At 38.9% G+C, this 19,779-nt stretch overlaps 3 protein-coding genes across 3 annotated transcripts; 2 read left to right on the forward strand and 1 right to left on the reverse strand.

Moving 5' to 3' along the window:
* Nucleotides 1–1,232: 1,232 nt before the first annotated feature.
* LOC135943713 (uncharacterized) lies at nt 1,233–6,040 on the reverse strand. The gene is made up of 21 exons (XM_065490375.1): nt 5,882–6,040; nt 5,804–5,831; nt 5,693–5,751; nt 5,543–5,642; nt 5,179–5,447; nt 5,089–5,122; nt 4,969–5,033; nt 4,794–4,908; nt 4,497–4,741; nt 4,377–4,442; nt 4,290–4,320; nt 3,616–3,909; nt 3,502–3,566; nt 3,412–3,447; nt 3,242–3,359; nt 3,081–3,190; nt 2,954–3,028; nt 2,865–2,901; nt 2,716–2,798; nt 2,564–2,660; nt 1,233–2,497 (listed from the first exon to the last, which is right to left on the reverse strand). The coding sequence occupies exons 2-21, from the start codon at nt 5,814–5,816 to the stop codon at nt 2,181–2,183; spliced, it is 2,229 nt and encodes a 742-aa protein (XP_065346447.1). The 5' UTR covers nt 5,817–5,831; nt 5,882–6,040; the 3' UTR covers nt 1,233–2,180.
* A 2,720-nt stretch (nt 6,041–8,760) lies between these two features.
* On the forward strand, nt 8,761–17,096 carry LOC135943714 (serine/threonine-protein phosphatase 6 regulatory ankyrin repeat subunit B-like). Its single transcript, XM_065490376.1, has 8 exons — nt 8,761–8,812; nt 8,874–9,064; nt 9,119–9,299; nt 9,361–9,552; nt 9,609–9,778; nt 11,348–13,117; nt 13,683–13,834; nt 15,257–17,096. Exons 1-8 carry the CDS (start codon nt 8,761–8,763, stop codon nt 17,094–17,096), a joined length of 4,548 nt encoding a protein of 1,515 aa, XP_065346448.1.
* Nucleotides 17,097–17,782: 686 nt separating this feature from the next.
* Nucleotides 17,783–19,525, forward strand: LOC135943715 (alpha-latrotoxin-Lg1a-like). Its single transcript, XM_065490377.1, has one exon. The coding sequence runs from the start codon at nt 17,783–17,785 to the stop codon at nt 19,523–19,525; it is 1,743 nt and encodes a 580-aa protein (XP_065346449.1).
* The last annotated feature ends 254 nt before the right edge of the window (nt 19,526–19,779 follow it).

Below are 19,779 nucleotides of genomic sequence, written 5' to 3' on the forward strand. Positions count from 1 at the left end.
TGATGCTGAGGTTCCAGTGCCGGACGAAGCGGGAAGCGTCGTTTCCGTGAAAACGTCATTGCTGGTCGCTTTTTGTGACGTCAACTGTGGTGTCTGACACGCAAACGGCGCGATTTCTCTTTTTACACAAGTTTTAATATTGTCATTTAATTCAATCTTACGGTATTTACGGAAATTCTGGTGGTGCTGTTTTTTGCTGGGAGGCACCTCTTGAAGCCGCAGCATCTCACAATATATCTCCTTTTCGATTGCTTATTTTTAAGGACCGGCGCTTTTAAAAAGCGTAAATAACATTTTTGTGCAAATTTTAGGGTGTATTTACCAAATTTTCCGGCAAAAAAGGATTTCGTGGTCTGCTGGACTTTCTTTTTGTCCTAAAGAACATTCTATTGGGCATAAATTTAATCTTATTCAAAAAAATAAGGAAGAAATTGTATGATCTTTAAATTTTTTCTCTTTAAATCTTCACGAGTTCTTGAAAGATTTAAATAATCAGCAAAAGCGTCGAGTTATAAAAACAAAACATTTACAATTAGTTATACGTAACAGCTCTAATTATTATCTTTTTTTATTTAGCTAATGAAATTTTACCTATTCTACGCCATTTGAAAAGGAAACACAAAATTTTAAAGTAAAAATGTCGGTGTAACATAACAATTTTAACCTTTTTCTGGTTACGTAAGAAAACAATATTAAAAAATCAGCAATTTTATTTGATAAATATATGAAACTAATCAGATGAAGAGGAGGCAGAGAAACGAAAATTAATACTAGCCTGTTTTTTAGCCCCTTGAGAAAACTGAAGCAGCAGAAGAATAAACAGCAGAACGGCGAGACCAATCCTCATGATCACAACAGCTTTGTCGGCTGATAATGATGCAGCCAACACTCTATCTGTACTAGTGAAGTGACGTTCGTCACGGCAACACAGAGGGGATTTCACAAAACGATGGCTGCTGCATTATTTCCGTTCTGTGCAATCCGTTTACTGCTACCACAGAATTGTTGCGAAATAGTATTTTCATGTTAATTTATCGCCTTAACTCATGCGAGTTTTACTCACCATTTTTCTGAAATAAAAAAAATATTTTTATGTTATAGTTTCTGTGGTGAATATGAACACCAAGGATAAAAACGATAATTTAAAATTGATTTTTAATCCTTTTTCAATCAAATTTGTGTTAACAGTAAAATTTAAATGATTAAACGCAATTGTAGATTTTTAATGCACCTTTCTTTACATATTGCTCATACATCGTAAATTTTCTTCAACGTTTATACATATATTTTACTTTTCTTAATTATATTCCGAATCCTCTAGGGTATCGCACACTGTTAAGTTTTAAAAATGTAACTAAATTCACAAAACCCACAACCAAAAATGCACTCAGAACAGAAAGAGAAAAGAGTGTGTATCAACAGCGATAGGACCACAACCAGCACACATTATAATTACGTCACTGCTGGCTTAAATAAATCGTGCGATAATACAAGAATTTAAATGTTTCAAAGTATAAGAGAAACACGATTTTGACGGTTGATATAAGGTGTCAGGTGTCAAAATCAAAATTAACATAATTATAAAAACATTCTGATTTTAAATCAAGCTTGAGAACAAGACATCTTACTTGAAACCCTTACGTTTTAAATTAATTTTTAATTATTTAAAGAGGAATGATACTGGAAAAGCCTGGAAAATGCTTGTTGCGAATACATAAACTCGTCCCTTAGGATTCAGTTAAAGCCTAAATTGACATAAGAAGCACTGTAATTTTTTGAGAAAATTGTCTGGAAAGTTAGCGTGCTTTTCAAATGGTAATGGCTGTCTCCTTACTTGAAATCCGATTTAATTTCAAAACCAAGAGTTTCCCCAATAAGTGGCATACACCGTTGCACAGATCTCGACGAGAGGAATCGGAATATGCCAAGAAAATATGTTCAAACACTGTAAATTTTGGAGAAAATTGGCAAAATTTGAATTTTTATTGTAGTAAGGGCTGTTTTTTATTATTGCAAACTGTTGAACAAATTGTTTATCGATCAATTGTTTATGGCATCCAACAATTAAAATAATGTTCAATTGTTGCCCAGTATCATTCCACTTTAAAAGCAGTTTCCGTATTGGCATCCAACAAACTTCATAGCAATAATCGAATTACCAACAGCTTTTTTGTCCGTGCTCATTTTGGCACGCAAAAAAATAATCCAACGATTTTGCCAGGTTCATTTGCTACGTTATAAGTGGCGCTGGCATTGCTCATTTGCTTGATCATTCCATTCGGAACATCGGCTCCTGGAACGGAAACCACCCACATTTCATCTGCAATTAAAGGGTACACGATGAATGTGCTCTGACAGAAGATTTTGATATTGTCGTATTTCCATCGGTCCTCGAAGAGAATTCCATTCACCGGCTTGCCGTTGCTGCACCAAACATCCCGATAGGGACTGATGGACCGCGTCCCAGCCACTGGACTGTACAAGTAGCCATTTCCCGCTGTTAAAAAATGTGTTAAATGAAACCGGAATCATATTTAAAATTCAAATAATAATAATCAATTACCATATGCTCTGAAGGGTATGTACCAATCATTGAAAGTCTCGGGCTCCAGTAATTTCATATTCAGTGAACAACAGTATGTGTACGCAAAAGCAACATTCTGCATTTTTTTAAAATTTAAAACATATTATTAATTTAAGAAAAATGCATTTTACATATCCAATATTTGAGCTAGCATTCGAGACAAATGCTGTTTGGTTGAGGCTGGGACCAAATGCAGTTGCCTTTCCAATGGAGGCTAAATAAAAAATTAAAATTAATAAAAATATTTCCGTTTTTAATGAAAATATAATTTCGGTATTACTATATCCAGTGCTTTTAAACTCCGCAATCAGGGTTTCCTACATTTAAAGATGAAATAATTAATGGAGAAAATTATATATCAAAATTTACGTCTGCAACGCAAGGAAGCGTCTCTTCCATCCAGCAAGTGCGGGGAATTGGAATGCACGGCACTGGAGGGACAAGCTAAAAAAATTCAATAACCATCGATTTCTTCTCCTCCAAATTTGAAAATTACCTCCGTGTTGTTGCCAGCATTGTTCATCACGATTTCGTTCACAATGCCAGGCTCTTTATCCATGCCGCACTTGTAAGTTTCAAAGGCCGTCACGCATTCGTCGTCCGATTCTGAAAACTTTTGTCGTGATAAAGAACTCAAAAGTGCTAGGAATCACAAACTCTTTCCACTGCACTCGTCGTAGGCGACAAATCCTCTCTCCATTTTTACCGGGTCTTCCATTGAGACCAACTCAATATTTCGGAGGGTTGCAATTGCGTTCAGATCGCCAAAGCCGATCTTAAAAATCCTTGATTATTTTATAAAATAAATTACAATTAATAGGAATAACCATTCCAACTTCCACACCGATGCATTTCAGGAAGCACTGCTCAATTTTTTAATTATTATGCTGTCTAAAAATGCAAATTAAGTCTTCAACCTTTAAATTCTGTGTGATGTTTGCCGTCGAAAAAGCCAACACGTTCAGCAGTAGATCAATTTCCTCTGTTAATTGATATTTTATTAGCGGTAATTATAAAAAATTAACTCTTACCGGGTGATATGTCCCAGGTTTCAGCACACTCCCTCTGCATGGCGATGCCAGAGGTGCCTTTCTTCCTCACTTCGCACAGAAATTTCTTTTTCTCGTCGCAGTTGTCCGTGGCCAAGAGCATCGATCCGTTCCTCGCCTCTAAATATACGCAATCAAAGCCGGCCTTCGGGTGGCCGCTCTTCCACGCGATTTCGCTACTCACGAATCCGCGGTCATTCGAGCACCAATGGAAGTTCGATTCGCAGTTCAAATCGGTTCCAGACAACCACCAGTCGCCAACTGCATCTTCATTTTCTATGAAAAACATTAATTTAACTAATTTAATTATCTGAAATTGATATTATTCTTTACTAGCGACAACTTTGGACAAGCACTGTGACTTCCCAGACGTTTCAAGCGTGGCCACGGTCAAGCCAATCGAGCAACACGTGCTTCGTGCCTCCGTCCAATTTCCCTGCTATGTTATTTGTGCATTTAATACTAAATCTTATACAGGATGGAAGACAAACTGAGATGTTATGAAATAATAAATTTCGTCCGCAGCCGGTATACCAACTGCCATATGAGTAGAAGTCTGATAACAATTCAATTAAATTATTAAATTGATAATCAGTATAATTAGGATGCCATTTTAGATGGGAATTAATTTGATTAGAAAATTCAAAAGGACCTACCCCTCAGCTCCAAGCCTGCGAATAAATTTGGCTGAAATGCACATCACAAAATTAGAGTCTATTTGAGTTTTGATTTATTTTTTATACATTTCTGGTGCAGGCGGAAGCGATACACGAGGCCTTGCAGGGCTTGGGAGTTGTCGTCAATGAACCCTTTCCATGCATTTTAAATAAAAAGTTTCTCAATAAAATAATTATGCTCCTCACTTTGCAGGCGTAAATGTATTTGTTGGTGCAGTTTCTGTCGGAGAGAATCGCTCCCGTGTTGTTCAGCACGAAGCGGAAGTGGACGCAGCTTTCGTTTCCGCCCTGGTTGTCAGGCTGGCCGCGCTGCCAAATAAGAGAGGAGACGAGAGGCTTCGGCCCTCCGGGATCGCACCAAGAAAAATTTCCCTCTGGGGCTCCTTTCTGGGTGCCTGACGTCCAGTAGTTGAAATTCGCAGTCCAGTTGTCTACTCATATTATGAAAATCTTCTATATCTTTAATAAGATAAAAATTTATACCTTTATTAAAAGTCAGGGAAAAAGCTGTCAGCATATTTTGCTCCGACAAACTGCCCACATTCAGAGTTTCCATTCCAAGAGCGCAACACCGCTGATAGTTGTCGAACCAATTCAGCTGGATTGAAATTTTTAAGATTTAAATTTGAAAGGTTATTTTGATTGAGATTTAATTTACTGGCTTGTTTCCAAGCAAATAGGTGAAGTTTCCAATGCTGAACCATAGACCATAGGAGGATTTTTCTAAAACAAATTTATTTTTAATATAAAATAAAACATCTTTCAAGTTAACACAAACTTAAAATGCTGCCATTGGCGTCAAAGAGGGAATTCTGCGCGTTTAATATAATTTAATTGCGCTTTAAAATAAGAAAATTACAGATCATACGTTTTTGTTGCATGTTTTAGGACAGTCGACTGTGTACTGGCAAATGTAGGGTAGCAGGTCTGTGCATATTTTGTGCGAAAATCCGTTGTTCTGGCCTGAATTGGTGAAAGCGAGGCACTGCTGGAGGTCAGAGGTAGCGTTTGGCGTTGACCAAAATCTCTCTGCGTCGATTAAATTGGAAGAAACCTCGAACCCCGTCGAACACCACTTGTATTTTTCCCCTTTGTAGATTGGGTCTGGTTTCGAGCCACTTGTCCAATATGTTGCAGCTAATTAGAAAATTAATTTAAAAGATCCGTGATATTCATATCTTTTTGTTTGAATTTGTTTGCTTTTAACAAACACATCATTAGATAATGTTAACCTTTGAAATTGAATAAGCAGTCCATTTCCTCAAAGGACGTCACGGTCAGAAGCGCCATTTTAAGCGATTTGCACCGCAAAGCTGCATCGTTCCTTGAAGCCTAGATTATACTTTTTAATAATTTGAAGATACGTTTGATCACATTTTTACCGTTGCATTAGATACGTAATATTTTCTGCCGCAGATCGACGCCTCCATAGATCCATCCCCTAGGGAATTAAATTTTTTTAAGACTATTTACTTTTACACATATTTATATACCGCTAGATGGCATAGTAACAGTTGGATTCTGGGAGTCAAGCCATTAAGTAATTATTAAACTAAAAAAATCTACAATACCGCTAATAGAAATTGATCAAAATCATCGCAAGCGTGGTTGTGTGGAGTGAGCTACAAGGAAAAATTATTAGGTCAAATAAGAAAATTGCAATAATCGAATCTATATTGGCAGACTGTTGTTGTCGTCGTTGGTGCTGGGGTTGTTGTTGTTGTTGATATATTCTCAGAAATTGATGCTATTATATAATAAGCACAATTGATCTCATAAAAAAAATTCTGAAGAAATTAAAACTTTGTGTACTTGAACTGGCCGCAGAAGAAGAAGTTATTGTTGTACTAGTCGTTCCTTCCAGTAAGAAGGTACTCGAGGAAGGTTCCATTTCGGTTGTCAAGACATTCTCTTGATTTGAAGGAACATTAGTAGTCGGCAATAATGCACCTGGACTAGTTTCTAGCTCATGAAAGGCGGAGTCTGTTGCGGGGTCCACGCCGATCTGAGTGGAACTTTCCAGATTTTCTGCTGCTGATGAAACAATGAAAACGTGATCACTCACGTGAACAACAAAATCAGAAAATTTCGCAGTACCCGCTGGTGACGTAGTTTCATCGTCGGGCGAAGCGAAAATCGTCGTTTCCGGGGAAACGCCAATAATAATGGTCGCCTGTGACGTCAAATGCGGTGCCTGACATGCAAAAGTTTGATTTTTCTAATACAAATATTTACTGTATCGTATTAATTATTTCTTACGGTTTTATTTATTGGGACCCTGCTGGTGGTGCTGTTTTTTGTTGGGAGGCACCTTTTGAAGCCGCAGCATTTCACAATATATTTCCTTTTCGCGTGTTTCTTTTGGATCGGTGCTTTAATAGCATAAATAATTAGCATTCATTTGAAAAATTTACTATATACTTACCAAATTTATCGGCAAAATTCGATTTTGCGGTCTTCTGGACTTTCTTTTAACGTGTAAGGCATTAAATTTAATCTTCTCATTTAATATTTCAACAATAACAAAGGAAAGATGGGATTTTTTAATTTGTTGACTAAAATCTTCTCGAGTTCTTGAAAGATTTACATAATTAGCAAGAGCGTCGAGCATAAAAACAATTAATTCAGTTCCTCGTAATTGATAAAAACATAATTTTAAATGAAATATACAGTGTATTATATATGCCATTTAAAAATTGAACACAAAATTGTAATACATGTCTATTTTATTTAGCACAATTCAATTTTTAATGTTTTCTAGTTACGTATGAATATAAAACACACTGAGCAACTTTAGAATTAATTGTTTAATAAGTATGAGGCTAACCAGATAAAGAGAAGGCAATTAAAGAATCGAAAATTATACTAGCCTGATGTTTAGCCCCTCGTGAAAACTGGAGCAGCGGTAGAACAAGCAGTAAAACGGCGACGAGAACGATCCTCATGTTCACAGCAGCTTTTGGTGCCTGCAAATGATTTGCGAGGTGATTTTCTCTCTCGCTCGCTCGCTCTCTAGGGAAGTGACGTTCGTCATTGCAACATAGAGGTGATTCACAAAAATATGACAGCAATATTTCCGGTTTGCACAATTTGGTTTTCTGCTACCACGCAGCGAAATTGTATATTCTGGATGTTTCGAAACACATTTTCGTGATATTTTACATTCACGAATTCCGCATTTTGTGCGAAAATCCTTTTTTTGGGTCCAGAATTGGTGAACGTGAAGCACCGCTCGTGCTTGAGGATCGACCAAAATCATTCTGAGCTGATTAAATTTGAAGAAATGTTGAATCCTTTCCAAAATTACTGGAATTTACCTTCGAATCCATCCAAAACATAAAAATGGAATGAATGAGAAAATCCCTACTTAATATATTTTATCTATAAAATATATCTGTCAGCGCACTATTGAAACACGTGACTTTCAGCCCATTTCATAAAACTTCGTGTTGGTGTTTCAACATCGCGTTCAGTGCTGTGGCTTCAGAGGAAATATATTTTCCTGTGAACGCGTCATTTCTGCTTTCCATCGGTTTCATGCCAGAGCCAGGCAGAAATTGTGAAACACGCCATTCATGAAATAATAATTGGGTCGCGTGTCCTGTTGCTTTTCAATATTCAAGCTGCAATAGTTGTGAATGAATATTCATCGGTTTCACTGGAGAATAATTTCTAATTTCAGTTAAAGACTGTTTTTGATGAAGTTTCTGAGCACACCAATCGATTCCTGAGGGTCGAATTAGGTAAAGTGGATATTTTTTCCGACCAATAAGTCCAGCGCGACTTGCGAACTTTTTTTCCCGCCAAAACAATATGATGAACAGCGCATGCGTCAGAGTTGGTTAGAGCACTTGCAGAGAGACCGCCTGTGCGAATGACTTTTGGCAGATCCAGCCAGCTCTGACGCATGCGCAGTTCATATTGTTTTGGCGGGAAAGAAAGTTTGCACGTCGTGCTGGACGTTTTGGTCGGAAAAATATCCACTGTACCTAATTCAACCCTCAAGAATCGATTGGTGGGCTTAGAAACTACGACAAAGATATTCATTAAAATATTAAAAAAGCTCAGAATGCATTTGTTATTGGGATTGTTTCCAAAACTTCAAATAAAATCTATATGTATACATATTTAATGTCAAAGTCCAAATAAAATCAAATAATCAGACAAGGAAAATATTGTCGCCTCCACCTCCCACCAAGAAATGAGACGTCTGTGGGCTGCCCTCAAATTCAAAATAATTTAATTTAAACCATTACTATTTTCAAATGTCCTTCACTGGTCTTGACTCGACTCATCCATTATTGGACAGGACAAAGAGGACGAGTTTAATTTTTTGGACCGTCCAAAACTGGTCCACACCGGTCCGTCCCGTCTGACTCGTCAAAACTTGTCCAGTTTCTTGGTGGGGCTGTATGCCTTTTCATTCAGGAAGCGAACGGAAGCTTAAAGAATGCTTCGATTTCTGATTGCACTGGTGTTCATTCTCCACAAGATATGCGAAGGTAATAGTTTTAAAATTAACTTATTTTCCCTCTCTCAACTAATTTAAAAACGTGAGCACAGGTGAAATGGACTCAAAGATCGTCATTAAAATAAACAAAAAATACTTCGACGTAGTAGCGACTGAAGAGGATAATGATGCGTGGGTTGACATGGAAAGAGCCGACAAATACAGATTTAGCGAGGTCTACCAGCCTAGATATAAAGACGAGATCACACTTTTATTCCGCCCAGGAAAGGAATTGTTCGTTTGGGTATCTGCTCAGATAAAAATTAAAAGAATATCGAATTAATAAGTCATTTTTCAGCAAGTGCCTTTGTATTTCTATATCATATTCTACGGATACCCGAGTGATACTGTATGGGTGAGTTCAAAAGGCTTTATTTGCCTAGAAAAGTATGGAGCGAGAAATTGCTACAACTACGTAGCTCCTTTGATGGCAAATTGGCTCTATGCGGACGACAGTTGGATCGGTTGCATCAGCTCAAGTATGAATTATTTTTATTCAAAAAATATAAATCATAAAATAAACAAAAAAAATTATTGTAGACGGTTCTGTAACCATCCAGTGGACAAATTTGCGGCTCGTCCCCAAAAACGAGGCAAATGCAATGACTGTCAGCATGCAAGTTACAGTGAATGAAAAAGGATCAATCAAGTTTTTGTACAGAATTGCTTCAAATGAAAAGAGTCTCAGGCCAAATCTTATCCGCATTGGAACCTCTGACTCCATGCTAGCCTGTAAGTAGATCAAACATATTTTTTTTCAAAATTGTTTGATCATTTGTCAAATTTAGATGTGTTGGGCAGCCGTAGAGAAATGTACGGCACTGTTGAGCTTCGAAATTACTTCCACGATATTGCGAAACTAAACGCACTCGTTATCCAAATGCATCCGCTTCCCACGTGCAACTACTTCACTGACTGCGTTTCCTGCAACGCGCCAGAAAATAACAAAAATTTTCAGGTAACCCTTCCTTCTATCTAATTTTATACAGTGGGAGGAATTTCAAATATATTTGATTTGCAGTGTGAGTGGTGTCCAATTGAAAAACGATGCTCATCTTTCGGGCTGGACCGTTTGATCGCCAATTGGAATATAAATGAGTGCTACATTTCCAAAATCGATTCTGTCGCAGCTTGTACGGAATTTAAAAGTGTTACAAATAAGCAGGGAAATAATAAAAACGGAGGAAATCGAAACCATCTTTGAAAAATCGAAGTTTATGTTGAATTATTTCATTTTTTGTCACGTGATTACAATCGTTTTTTGCAATATTGTATCATGAGAATCGTGCCCGAGTAGAAAAGCTTGACCTAATTAAAAATGAAATGTTTATAATTTTTAAGAATTAGTTTAGGTTTAGTCCAGTTTTATAGCCTTTGTCCTATAGCTGTTTTTCAAATAAACATAATTTATTTGTTTAATAAAATTAAAAGAATTGGCGCTCGTGGAGAAGGCGAAGACCCAAAAGTGGTCACATTGCTTTGCCATTGAAATCTGGGGAAGTGTAAGACTACTTTCGTTCATTGGGAATTAGAAATTGCTAGAAGAATTAGAATAATTTTTTATTAAATAAAAATATTTATATGTTTAATAGCCATTTAGATATTTTTCTTTCGTTTTTGTTTTTCAAAGATGTTGAATGAAAAAGCTTTTAAGTTTTTTAGTATTAAAACAGATTTTGCTACGGGGAACTTAAGCCAACAATTTGGATCATTATTTGTTAATGAAACCGCATTAATCAAAAGTTAGAGCTCAGCAATTTATAAAAGAAAAAACGTAAGCGTATTAATAATTTACTAAATTAAAAATATAATAAACCAAAAACTAAAAAACTATTTAAAATAAATAATTTAAATTAAACAATAACTTTAAATTAATATACGAAAAAAACTAAATAATAATTATTTTAAATAAAATTGTTTGAGCTAACTATGTAACAGACTTAAAATTATTAGCATAAAATTAAATATAATTGTTAAACAAGTAAATACCAATTATTATATATTTTACGAGGGATTTTTTATTTTTACTGTTACGCGTGAATGGCACATTTAAAACAACACTGTTATAGAGAGACAAATGTAGGCGACCTTTACCTAAATCAAACTGTTTGCTGCTAAATCCACCAAAGTCCAGCGGAACAAGCGTTTTCGTAATTTGCAATAATGTGCTTTTACATAAGGAGAAAGACAAAGAGAAAGAATTTATTTTAATTAACTGGGAATGTCAAATTTGTTTAAAAGAAAATAATATTTATTCTCCTATACCGATAATTGCACACGATTGCGTCAAAGCTCAAAGTTGATGTTTTTGTTTGCCAAACATTGGAATCTTCACTGCATTTACACAAAAACGACTGCTTATTCTTTTACTGTCATTCAACCGAGAGGGACCATAGAGTTAACGCTGTCCTAGCCATTGGTAGCATTTAAGTTGGAAGGAAGCAAAATGTCCAGACTCTTTGTAAGTAAAATATATCTTTCAATCGATAAAAGGTCACAGAATAAATCGATACATTTTTTTCAGCAGAAAATGAATTCATTCATCGCCATGAAAGATAACGAACGCTTCAACGAGAAGACAGAGTTGGGTGCCACTCCATTGATGCTCGCGGCCAAAAACAAAGACCTGAAAAGCTGCCTGGCGCTCGTGGAAAAAGGCCAAGACCCGGAAGCGACCACAGATTTTGGCGTATCGCTTCTTCACTTCGCGGCCGTGAATATGAGACACGGACTGGAAATTATTTCGCACTTCCTGGGCCATGGACTCGATTTATCAGAAGCAAAGGACGTTGACGGCGAGGAGCCAGTCCTTTACGCCATCAGGGTAGGAGATTTTAACCTCGCCAAGAATATTTTGAAGCTTCAGAATGGGGAAACAAACCTGTTGCTCTTCTTTGTTGCCCGAAACAATTTAAAAATCGTCAAAATTATTCACGCAGACGACCCTGAATTGATCAAAAAGCAAGACGCAAAAGGCAATAGTGCCCTCCACCTTGCGGCCGAGTTTGCGGACCTGAAAATGTGTAAGTGGATTATCAAGAAAGGCAGCCAGCACGTCAAATCTTTAAAACACGTTCTGCACCGCGCTGTGCTGAACGTCAATCATGGGATGGAGCTGGTCAGGTACTTCGCCATCCGACTGAAATTGGACTTGAATGCCATGAACGAATACGAAGAAACGTCTCTGCACCTGGCCCTTTGGGCAGGAAACACAGAAATGGCGCAGCTGTTGCTGGACCTCGGATTCAAAGTGGACAAGTGCGACAAGAACCTTTTGCTCCACTGCGTGAAGAGAAACAACATCAAAAGCGCAAGGTTTGTGCAAAGCAACAACCACTCTCTGATAAAAGAGCGCGACTTCTGTGGCCGAAACGCTCTTCACATCGCAGCCGAGTGCGCAGACCTGGAAATGTGCGAATGGCTAATTGAGCAGTGCCTCGACGCCAAGACTTTGGTCCCAATTGGAGGAACCTCAGCCCTGCACCACGTTGGATATAACAAACAGTACGGGACAGAACTTGTTGGATACTTTATTAGTCTGGGTTTGGAAATTAACCCTCCTAACAAAGCTCTCAACACTCCTCTCTACGTCGCTCTGAGAAACCAAAATATGGCCGTTGCTGAGGAGATGGTCAAATTCGGTGCCGACTTCAGAGTGAAATCTGGCCGCTTCAACCTGCTGCACTATTCTGTAATTGGCAATAATTTAAAAAGCGTCCAATTTTTGCATTCCAAGGACCCAAAACTGGTCACGCAGTTAACACTATTAGGGGAAAACGCTCTTCACTTGGCCGCAAAGCACGCGGACAGAGAAATGTGCCTGTTTCTGTGTGAAGAGGCGGGCGTCAATCCTTTCAGCTCGAATGAGATGAACAACAATGTATTGCACCTCGCCGCGGCCAACGAAAAACACGGGGCGGAACTCGTAGAGTTCTTTGCCACCGAGAAAGGGGTGGACGTGCATCAAAGAAACGTATTTCTCGAGATTCCTCTGCACCGTGCCCTGGACGAACAAAATCTGGCCATCGCTGAGGCGTTGTTGAAGGCCGGCGCCGACATTAATGTCAAGTTGGCTGAAAACAGCCTCCTGCACTTTTGCGCCAGTCAAAAAAAGTTGCAAAGCGCCAGGTTTGTCCTCGAGAAGAATAAAGACATGATCAACGCAATTGGCAGTAACAGAATGACCGCTTTGCACGTTGCGGCGAAATTGGGTCAACTCGAGTTTTGCAAGTTCTTGGTCGAGCAGGGAATCGACTTCAACGCAGAAGATTCGTTTAACAACACGGCGCTAACCTATGTCCCGTTCTACAATATGAAACTTAAGAGCTACTTTTCTCTTCTTAATAAGTATAATATGCGGAATTATTAAACAGACGAAACATCAAAATTGAGGAAAAATACTGTTGAAACCTTATTCAATAAATAAATATTTTAAATACCATTTATTTTTTAAATTAAAAATACAACAATTCCATGTACCAGGCAAAGAGTGCTCTTTTGTTAAAAATATCATTTTTCTTTGTGTAATTATAACAAAATATTTATCCAATTTAGGTGCTAAGAGGGTTAATTCTGTTACATACTCTCTATACTAAATTCAATTCGTTACAATTTTAAAACATTTTTCATTAATTATCTGAAGATTAATTTTATTCCGAGCGATGTTGAAAGAAGCCTTTCAGACCAAAGGTCAAAATTTATATTGTTTTTATTTGTCTAACAATAATACTGGTCCCCACTTAGCGTTTATTATACATATTCTTAGCTTCTCAATCAGTTTAGTGAGCCACTTCAATTCCACTTGAGCCTCTGAGCAGTTCGATTTCCGTATTCTCTGCAAACTACTCGAATCCTTTTCAAAGATGTTTTCTGACGAGCTTCTGAACAACCTTTGGATCGCCGCTTTTATATTGTTCGTCTCTATTGCCCTCATAGCTGTAATCGTCGAGCTGATTTTCCATGGCTTCTTCAACGACAGGTCAACTAAGGAAGTTGACATGAGTGAACGCTATAGGTGAGTTTAAATTCACTCCTCGCTCGAATGAAATTCTATTTATTTTCTCTTTTTCAAATTCAGACGAGAGCGGAAACTATTCTTGCGAGCCAAGAGAAATGAGAAACGGCTTTTAAGTGGAAAGGATTCAGACACAGATTCAACTCTTTCAGTGAGTTTGTCATATTTTTTTTATTTTGAATATTTTTTTAAAATTATTTTTCGCAGCAAGAGGAAATTGAAGACCTGACGGAAGATGAAGAAGACCTAAACAGGGAAGAACCCATAAAAATATCCATGAAATGTTTTTGCTGTAGCGTGATCTTCTGTGTATTGGGTGTTTATTGTTTGATTTGCTTGTTGCTGGCTATTGCAATGATGAGCATTTATAACTTCTTGTTCCCTAATGCCTGAATTAACATTTCCAGTTGGTCAAATTTGCCGGTTACGAGTGCAAATATATTTTGATTTTTGTTCAGGGTTGACGACGATTTATGTTCAAATAAATCTGAAAAAGTATTTGTGTGTTTTAAAGAGAAATGATACTACAAAAGCCTGGAAAATGCTTGTTTCCAATGCATAAACTCATCCCTTAAGATTCAGTTAAAGCCAAAGAAGGACTGTAATTTTTTGAGGAAATTGTCTGGAAAGTTAGCGTGCTTTTCAAATGGTATTGGCTGTCTCCTTACTTGAAATCCGATTTAATTTCAAAACCAAGAGTTTCCCCAATAAGTGGCATACACAATTGGACAGATCTCGACGAGAAGAATCGGAATATGCCGAGAAAATATGTTCAAACAGTGCAAATTTTGGAGAAAATTGGTACAATTTGAATTTTTACTGTGGGAAGGTCGTCTTTATTATTGCAAATTGTTGAACAAATTGTTTATCGATCAATCGAGCAATTCAAATAATTTTCAATTGTTGCACTGTATCATTCCACTTTAAATAAATACATAGTATAAGTAGTTGAAATAAATAAAGATTAATTCTTATTCACTACATAGTCTATTTTTTGCATTAATTTGCACTATTTACAAAAACTATCAAATGAAATATTTATCAATGGTGTGTGTGCTCAAAGTTTGCCTCCACAAAACAAAACAACGTGCGCTGGTCAACAACAAATAATTATTTTTAATTGAACGTTCATAGTTTATTTCTTTTAATATCTTAATGCTTTTAAATATCCAAAAAATAAAATATTTGCCTCTAAAGTCAATATTTGCGACGAACAATCAAACAAAATCGATAACCTTTGTTCCATGCACTTTTTCTCATTTTAACTCTAGACGCTTGGTGAGGAAGTCGTTTAAACACCGCACATCTGCTACCAGAAAAGAACAGAAAGCAGTTTGAACTTCAAAAATCATGTAAGTTCTAAATACTTGCACCATGAAGACAATTATTTTATTTCTTCTTGTTTTAAAGGTTTTATTACAGATGGGACTCTCCGTTCATGGGCTTGGCCGACATAGATCGATTCATGCAGAAGACGATGGGCAACAGAGCAGGCATCAATTGGCTGATGCTGGCAGCCAGGGACAGAAACCTGCAAACCTGCCTGGAGCTCGTGAAGAAAGGCGAAAACGCGAAGGCAACCACGCATTTCGGCGTGACGCTGCTCCACTTCGCTGCCTTGAACAAAAGGCACGCAGAGAAAATCGCCTCGCACTTTGTCGACCAGGGCTTAGACCTGCTGAAGAAGGACGTGGACGGTGAGAGTCCAATTTACTACGCGGTCAGGTTGCAACAATTTGAAGATGCTGAAAAACTGTTGGGTCTTCGAAGCGCAGGAATTAAAAACCTGCTTCATTATTTCGTCGCTGAGGACAAACTGGAAATTGTGAAACGAATCCATTCGTGGAACGAGAAACTGATTCGAGCAGTCGACCCGGAAGGAAAGAACGCCCTCCATTTTGCAGCCCTGTGCTCCGACCTGAGGATGTGCCAGTGGCTAATCGAGAAGGGTCTCGACCCCAAATCTCTGTCCGCCGAAAAAATGTCCGTGCTGCACCACGCCGTGCTCAACTCTCGCCACGGAAAAGAGCTCGTCCAGTTCTTCGCATCCCTAGACGTTGACGTGAACGGGGAAATGGAAAAAGGGGAGACGCCCCTGCACGGCGCCCTCTTCGCGGAAAACTTGGACGTCGCAAGAACACTGCTTCATCTCGGTGCCAAATTAAATAAAAGCAAAAATAACATTATGATCTTCTGCGTCATGGCCAACAAATTGATAAGCGCCCAGTTTGTGCATCGCAGGGACAAGAATCTGCTTAAAAACTACGTCGATTCTAAAGGGCAAACCGCCCTTCACGTGGCTGCCGCGTGCGCCGACGAGAAAATGTGCACGTGGCTGGTGCGGGTGGGCGTCAGCGCCGAAAGCCCGGAGTCCACGGTGCTCCACAGAGTCGGCTACAACGCAGCACATGGCTCCAAACTCACCCCCTTCTTCGTCAACATGGGTTTAGATTTGAACGAAAGGGACGAATCAGGCAAAACTCCCATCGTGCACGCCCTCAGGGCCGGAAACCTGGCTTTGGCTGAAACAATGCTGGACCTCGGCGCCGATTTGGAGGTCAAGGTCGGCGGATTCAACCTCGTCCACCTGTTTTTGATTTGCAACAACATGAAGGCCGTCCGATATTTGCACAGGAAAAATAAACAAATGGTAAAAGAGATCTTGTCGCCCCAAGGCACGAACGCCATGCACCTGGCGGCCACCTTTGGAGACCTGGAAATGTGCAGCTGGCTGTGCAAACTCGGATTCGACGTCCGAGATATAGCTTCTCACTTCCGAAATTCCGTTCTTCACTTCGCCTCGCTCAACAAGCAATTCGGAAAATCACTCGTCCCATTTTTCGTCTACAAAGGAGTGGACGTTAACCAAAGAAACGCAACTTCTATGACACCCCTTCACTTTGCTCTGCAGAAGGAAAATTTCGAGGTGGCGGAGGCGCTGTTGAAGTCTGGCGCAGATTCAAAGGTGAAAATCGAACGGGATAACCTGCTGATCTTCTGCATCCGCAAAAAATTGCGTCACAGCGCTGAATTCGTGGTGGAAAAATTCGCTGAGCAGATTATGGAAGCCGGCGCCGAGGGACAGACGGCACTCCACGTAGCCGCACGCATCGCCGACCTCGAGTTTTTCAGGTTTCTGATCAGGGTTGGCCAGAAAAAGGGAGTGGTCAGTAATCCTATGCTAGTGGCGCTCATGTGTTTGCCACCAAACAGCGAAAAAGAAATGAGGAATCATTTGTCTTCTTTGGGAGAGAAGGACTGATCTCTCCTTGAAAATTGTTAGGCATAAATATGTGCACGACGCGAGGAGTAAAATCACGGAACCATAAATTATTTATTTCTGTTTTTATTGGCAAGTTGATGTTTCGATGTTATTAGGATTTTTTAACTGATATTAGCGTTCAATAAACCTGATTATAATAAGTATTTATTTTAATTCTCAAAATATATTTTTATGACAACAAAAGCATCTTAGAGACTCATAAGTTTGTTTTACACCACATAATGAAACGACTGATAGAACAAAACAAACAGCTCTACATTGTCTTTTAACAAACAAAGACTTACATGACTATATAAACACGTATCATTGTTTAAAATTGCATTAAGAGATTTATATTTAATGGTTTTTGTTGATCAAATGCACACTCTGAAGAGCACTTTGAATTGTTTGAGGTTAAATTCCCTTAAATCGGTTGAGAAATACATATTGCTTCCATTGTATGCGTGATAACCTGAATGTTGTGATAAAACGATCATTCCCAATCGATCAGCCGAGCGTTAAGCAGCTATTGTACACGCTCGTAACGCCAGGAAATTTCTGGTGTTTCTCCGTTTATTGGGGGAATTGACTTCCTTTCCCTATAGTGTGTATGTAATTTATTTCTTTTTAATAATGTTAAATTAAATTTTTTACTTCCCACAGAGTCCAAGACTTGGAGGAGGAAAATGACTTCGTCATTCATGAGCGTCCAAGAAACGAGTCGTTTCCTAGAAAAAACGACAACCGGCCTGACGCCTTTGATGCTTGCAGCCAAGGAAAGTGACCTGAAGCACTGCCTTGAATTGGTTGAAAAATCAGGCGAAAGGGCTGATGCAACTACAGAATTCGGAGTAACCCTGCTTCACATTGCTGCGACGAACAAATATGGTGGAATGGATATCATCCGTCATTTTATTATAAATGAAGGCCTGGATTTGAAGAAAAAAGATGCTGATGGCGAAGAACCGATCCACTATGCGGTTCGGCTGGCCGACTTTGAGCGAGCAAAGGAACTGCTGATTCTCAGAAACAACATACCGAATATAATCCACTACTTCGTCACAAAAAACAACTTGAAGTTCAGCAAGATTGTCCATCAACACGACGGCGAGCTGGTTAAGAAATTCGACTCCAAGGGTAGATTGGCCCTCCACATCGCAGCCGAACTTGCGGGTCCGGAAATGGTCAAGTGGCTTGTTTGCGAGGCTGGAGTCGACGTCAGGGCTTTGAGCAAAGATAAGTCGACAGCTATGCACTTCGCCGCGCGAAATAGCCGAAACAGCTACGCCAGAAAAATGGTGGCGTTTTTCTTGAGTAAAAAGTTGAATAAGTACGCAAAAAATGAGTCTGGAGAAATGCCAATGCACGCAGCACTTTCCGTGGAAAATGTCTATGTCGCTCTTGACTTGTTGGAGGCAGGCGTGAAGCTTCAGAAATGTGATAGGAACATTTTGATGTACTGCGTGAAGATCAACAAAATCAAAAGTGCCAAATTTATTTTCAACAGAAATTTGCGCTTTTTAAAAGGGGTCGATTCAGCAGGTTGCAATTTGCTCCACGTCGCAGCAGAGTTTTCGAACAAGGAAATGTGTGAGTGGATCGTCAGCAAAGAAGAAATCAATCCCAAGAAATTGTGCGCCTCAGAGTTGAAATCCACCGTCTTCCACCACGTGGCAAAAAACAAGGCGCACGGGGTGGAGCTCGTCCGTTACTTCGTCGGCTTGAAAGTTGATCTGAATAAAAGGGACAAATCAGGAGAAACTCCCCTCCACTATGCGCTTCGGAACGAAAACCTGGAGGTCGCCGACGAGATGATTAGCAACGGTGCTGATTTGGATGTTAAGTTGGATGAATTGAACTTGTTATGGTTCTGTATTTCAAAAAACATTTTGAAGAGTGCCAAATTCGTGCATTCAAAGAACCCAAGTCAGATGCAGGTGCAGGGAAAAGAAGGTGAAAACGCTCTTCACCTCGCGGCAGCCAACGCCGATCTGAATTTGTGCCAGTGGCTTTGCAATGTCCACCATTACGCGCGGTCCTTGAGCGAGGTGATGCACAATTCCGTTCTACATTTCGTCGCCTGCAACGAGAAGTACGGACAAAGCCTCGTCAGCTTTTTTGTTTCCAAGAGTGTGGACATTTATGATCGCAACAAGAATATGGAGACGCCTCTGCACACTGCTCTGTGCGAAGAAAACATCAAAGTCGCCAAGGAGCTGCTTAAATTTGGCGCCAAATTAAAAGTCAAAATCAATAATGACAACCTTCTGCACTTTTGCATCCGCAGAAATAAACTCGCCAGCGCCAAATTCGTGGTAGGAGTCAAGCCAGAACTTGTAAAGGAAAAATGCACTGGAGGAAAAACCGCGCTTCAACTGGCCAAGGAACACGCCGATCTCGAATTTTGCACGTTTCTCACTGAAATGTAGGCTCCGTCACCAGCATTGTGGAAAGTGAAATTCTCCTGGTTTTTGGATTGGAATCAGTCTCGGAAGAAAATACAAATATCGTGGAATTTTAAAAATAAGGTAAAATAATAAAAGGCAATAAAACATCTTGGAATATAAATTATTATAGTTTTTTTTTTAATTTGGAAACAGAAAAACATTTGTTTATATTGAAATTTGGCAACTATCAACATTTTATGAACATACTAATATATTTGGTTTCCTACACAACATCT

This window comes from Cloeon dipterum, chromosome 4 (genome assembly GCF_949628265.1).
Source record: "Cloeon dipterum chromosome 4, ieCloDipt1.1, whole genome shotgun sequence".
NCBI lineage: Eukaryota > Metazoa > Arthropoda > Insecta > Ephemeroptera > Baetidae > Cloeon > Cloeon dipterum.

Excerpts from the sequence above, each read along its gene's own strand:
- LOC135943713 (XM_065490375.1), bottom strand. Across the intron at positions 4,742-4,793 it reads TTCCCTGACTTTTAATAAAG|ACAACTGGACTGCGAATTTC; the intron begins GTATAAATTTTT and ends TAATATGAGTAG. Across the intron at positions 3,360-3,411 it reads TCGGTGTGGAAGTTGGAATG|ATCGGCTTTGGCGATCTGAA; the intron begins GTTATTCCTATT and ends AGGATTTTTAAG.
- LOC135943714 (XM_065490376.1), top strand. The coding sequence starts at position 8,761 with ATGCTTCGATTTCTGATTGCACTGGTGTTCATTCTCCACAAGATATGC. Across the intron at positions 8,813-8,873 it reads TCTCCACAAGATATGCGAAG|GTGAAATGGACTCAAAGATC; the intron begins GTAATAGTTTTA and ends ACGTGAGCACAG. Across the intron at positions 13,118-13,682 it reads ACAACACGGCGCTAACCTAT|ATGTTTTCTGACGAGCTTCT; the intron begins GTCCCGTTCTAC and ends TCCTTTTCAAAG.
- LOC135943715 (XM_065490377.1), top strand. The coding sequence starts at position 17,783 with ATGACTTCGTCATTCATGAGCGTCCAAGAAACGAGTCGTTTCCTAGAA.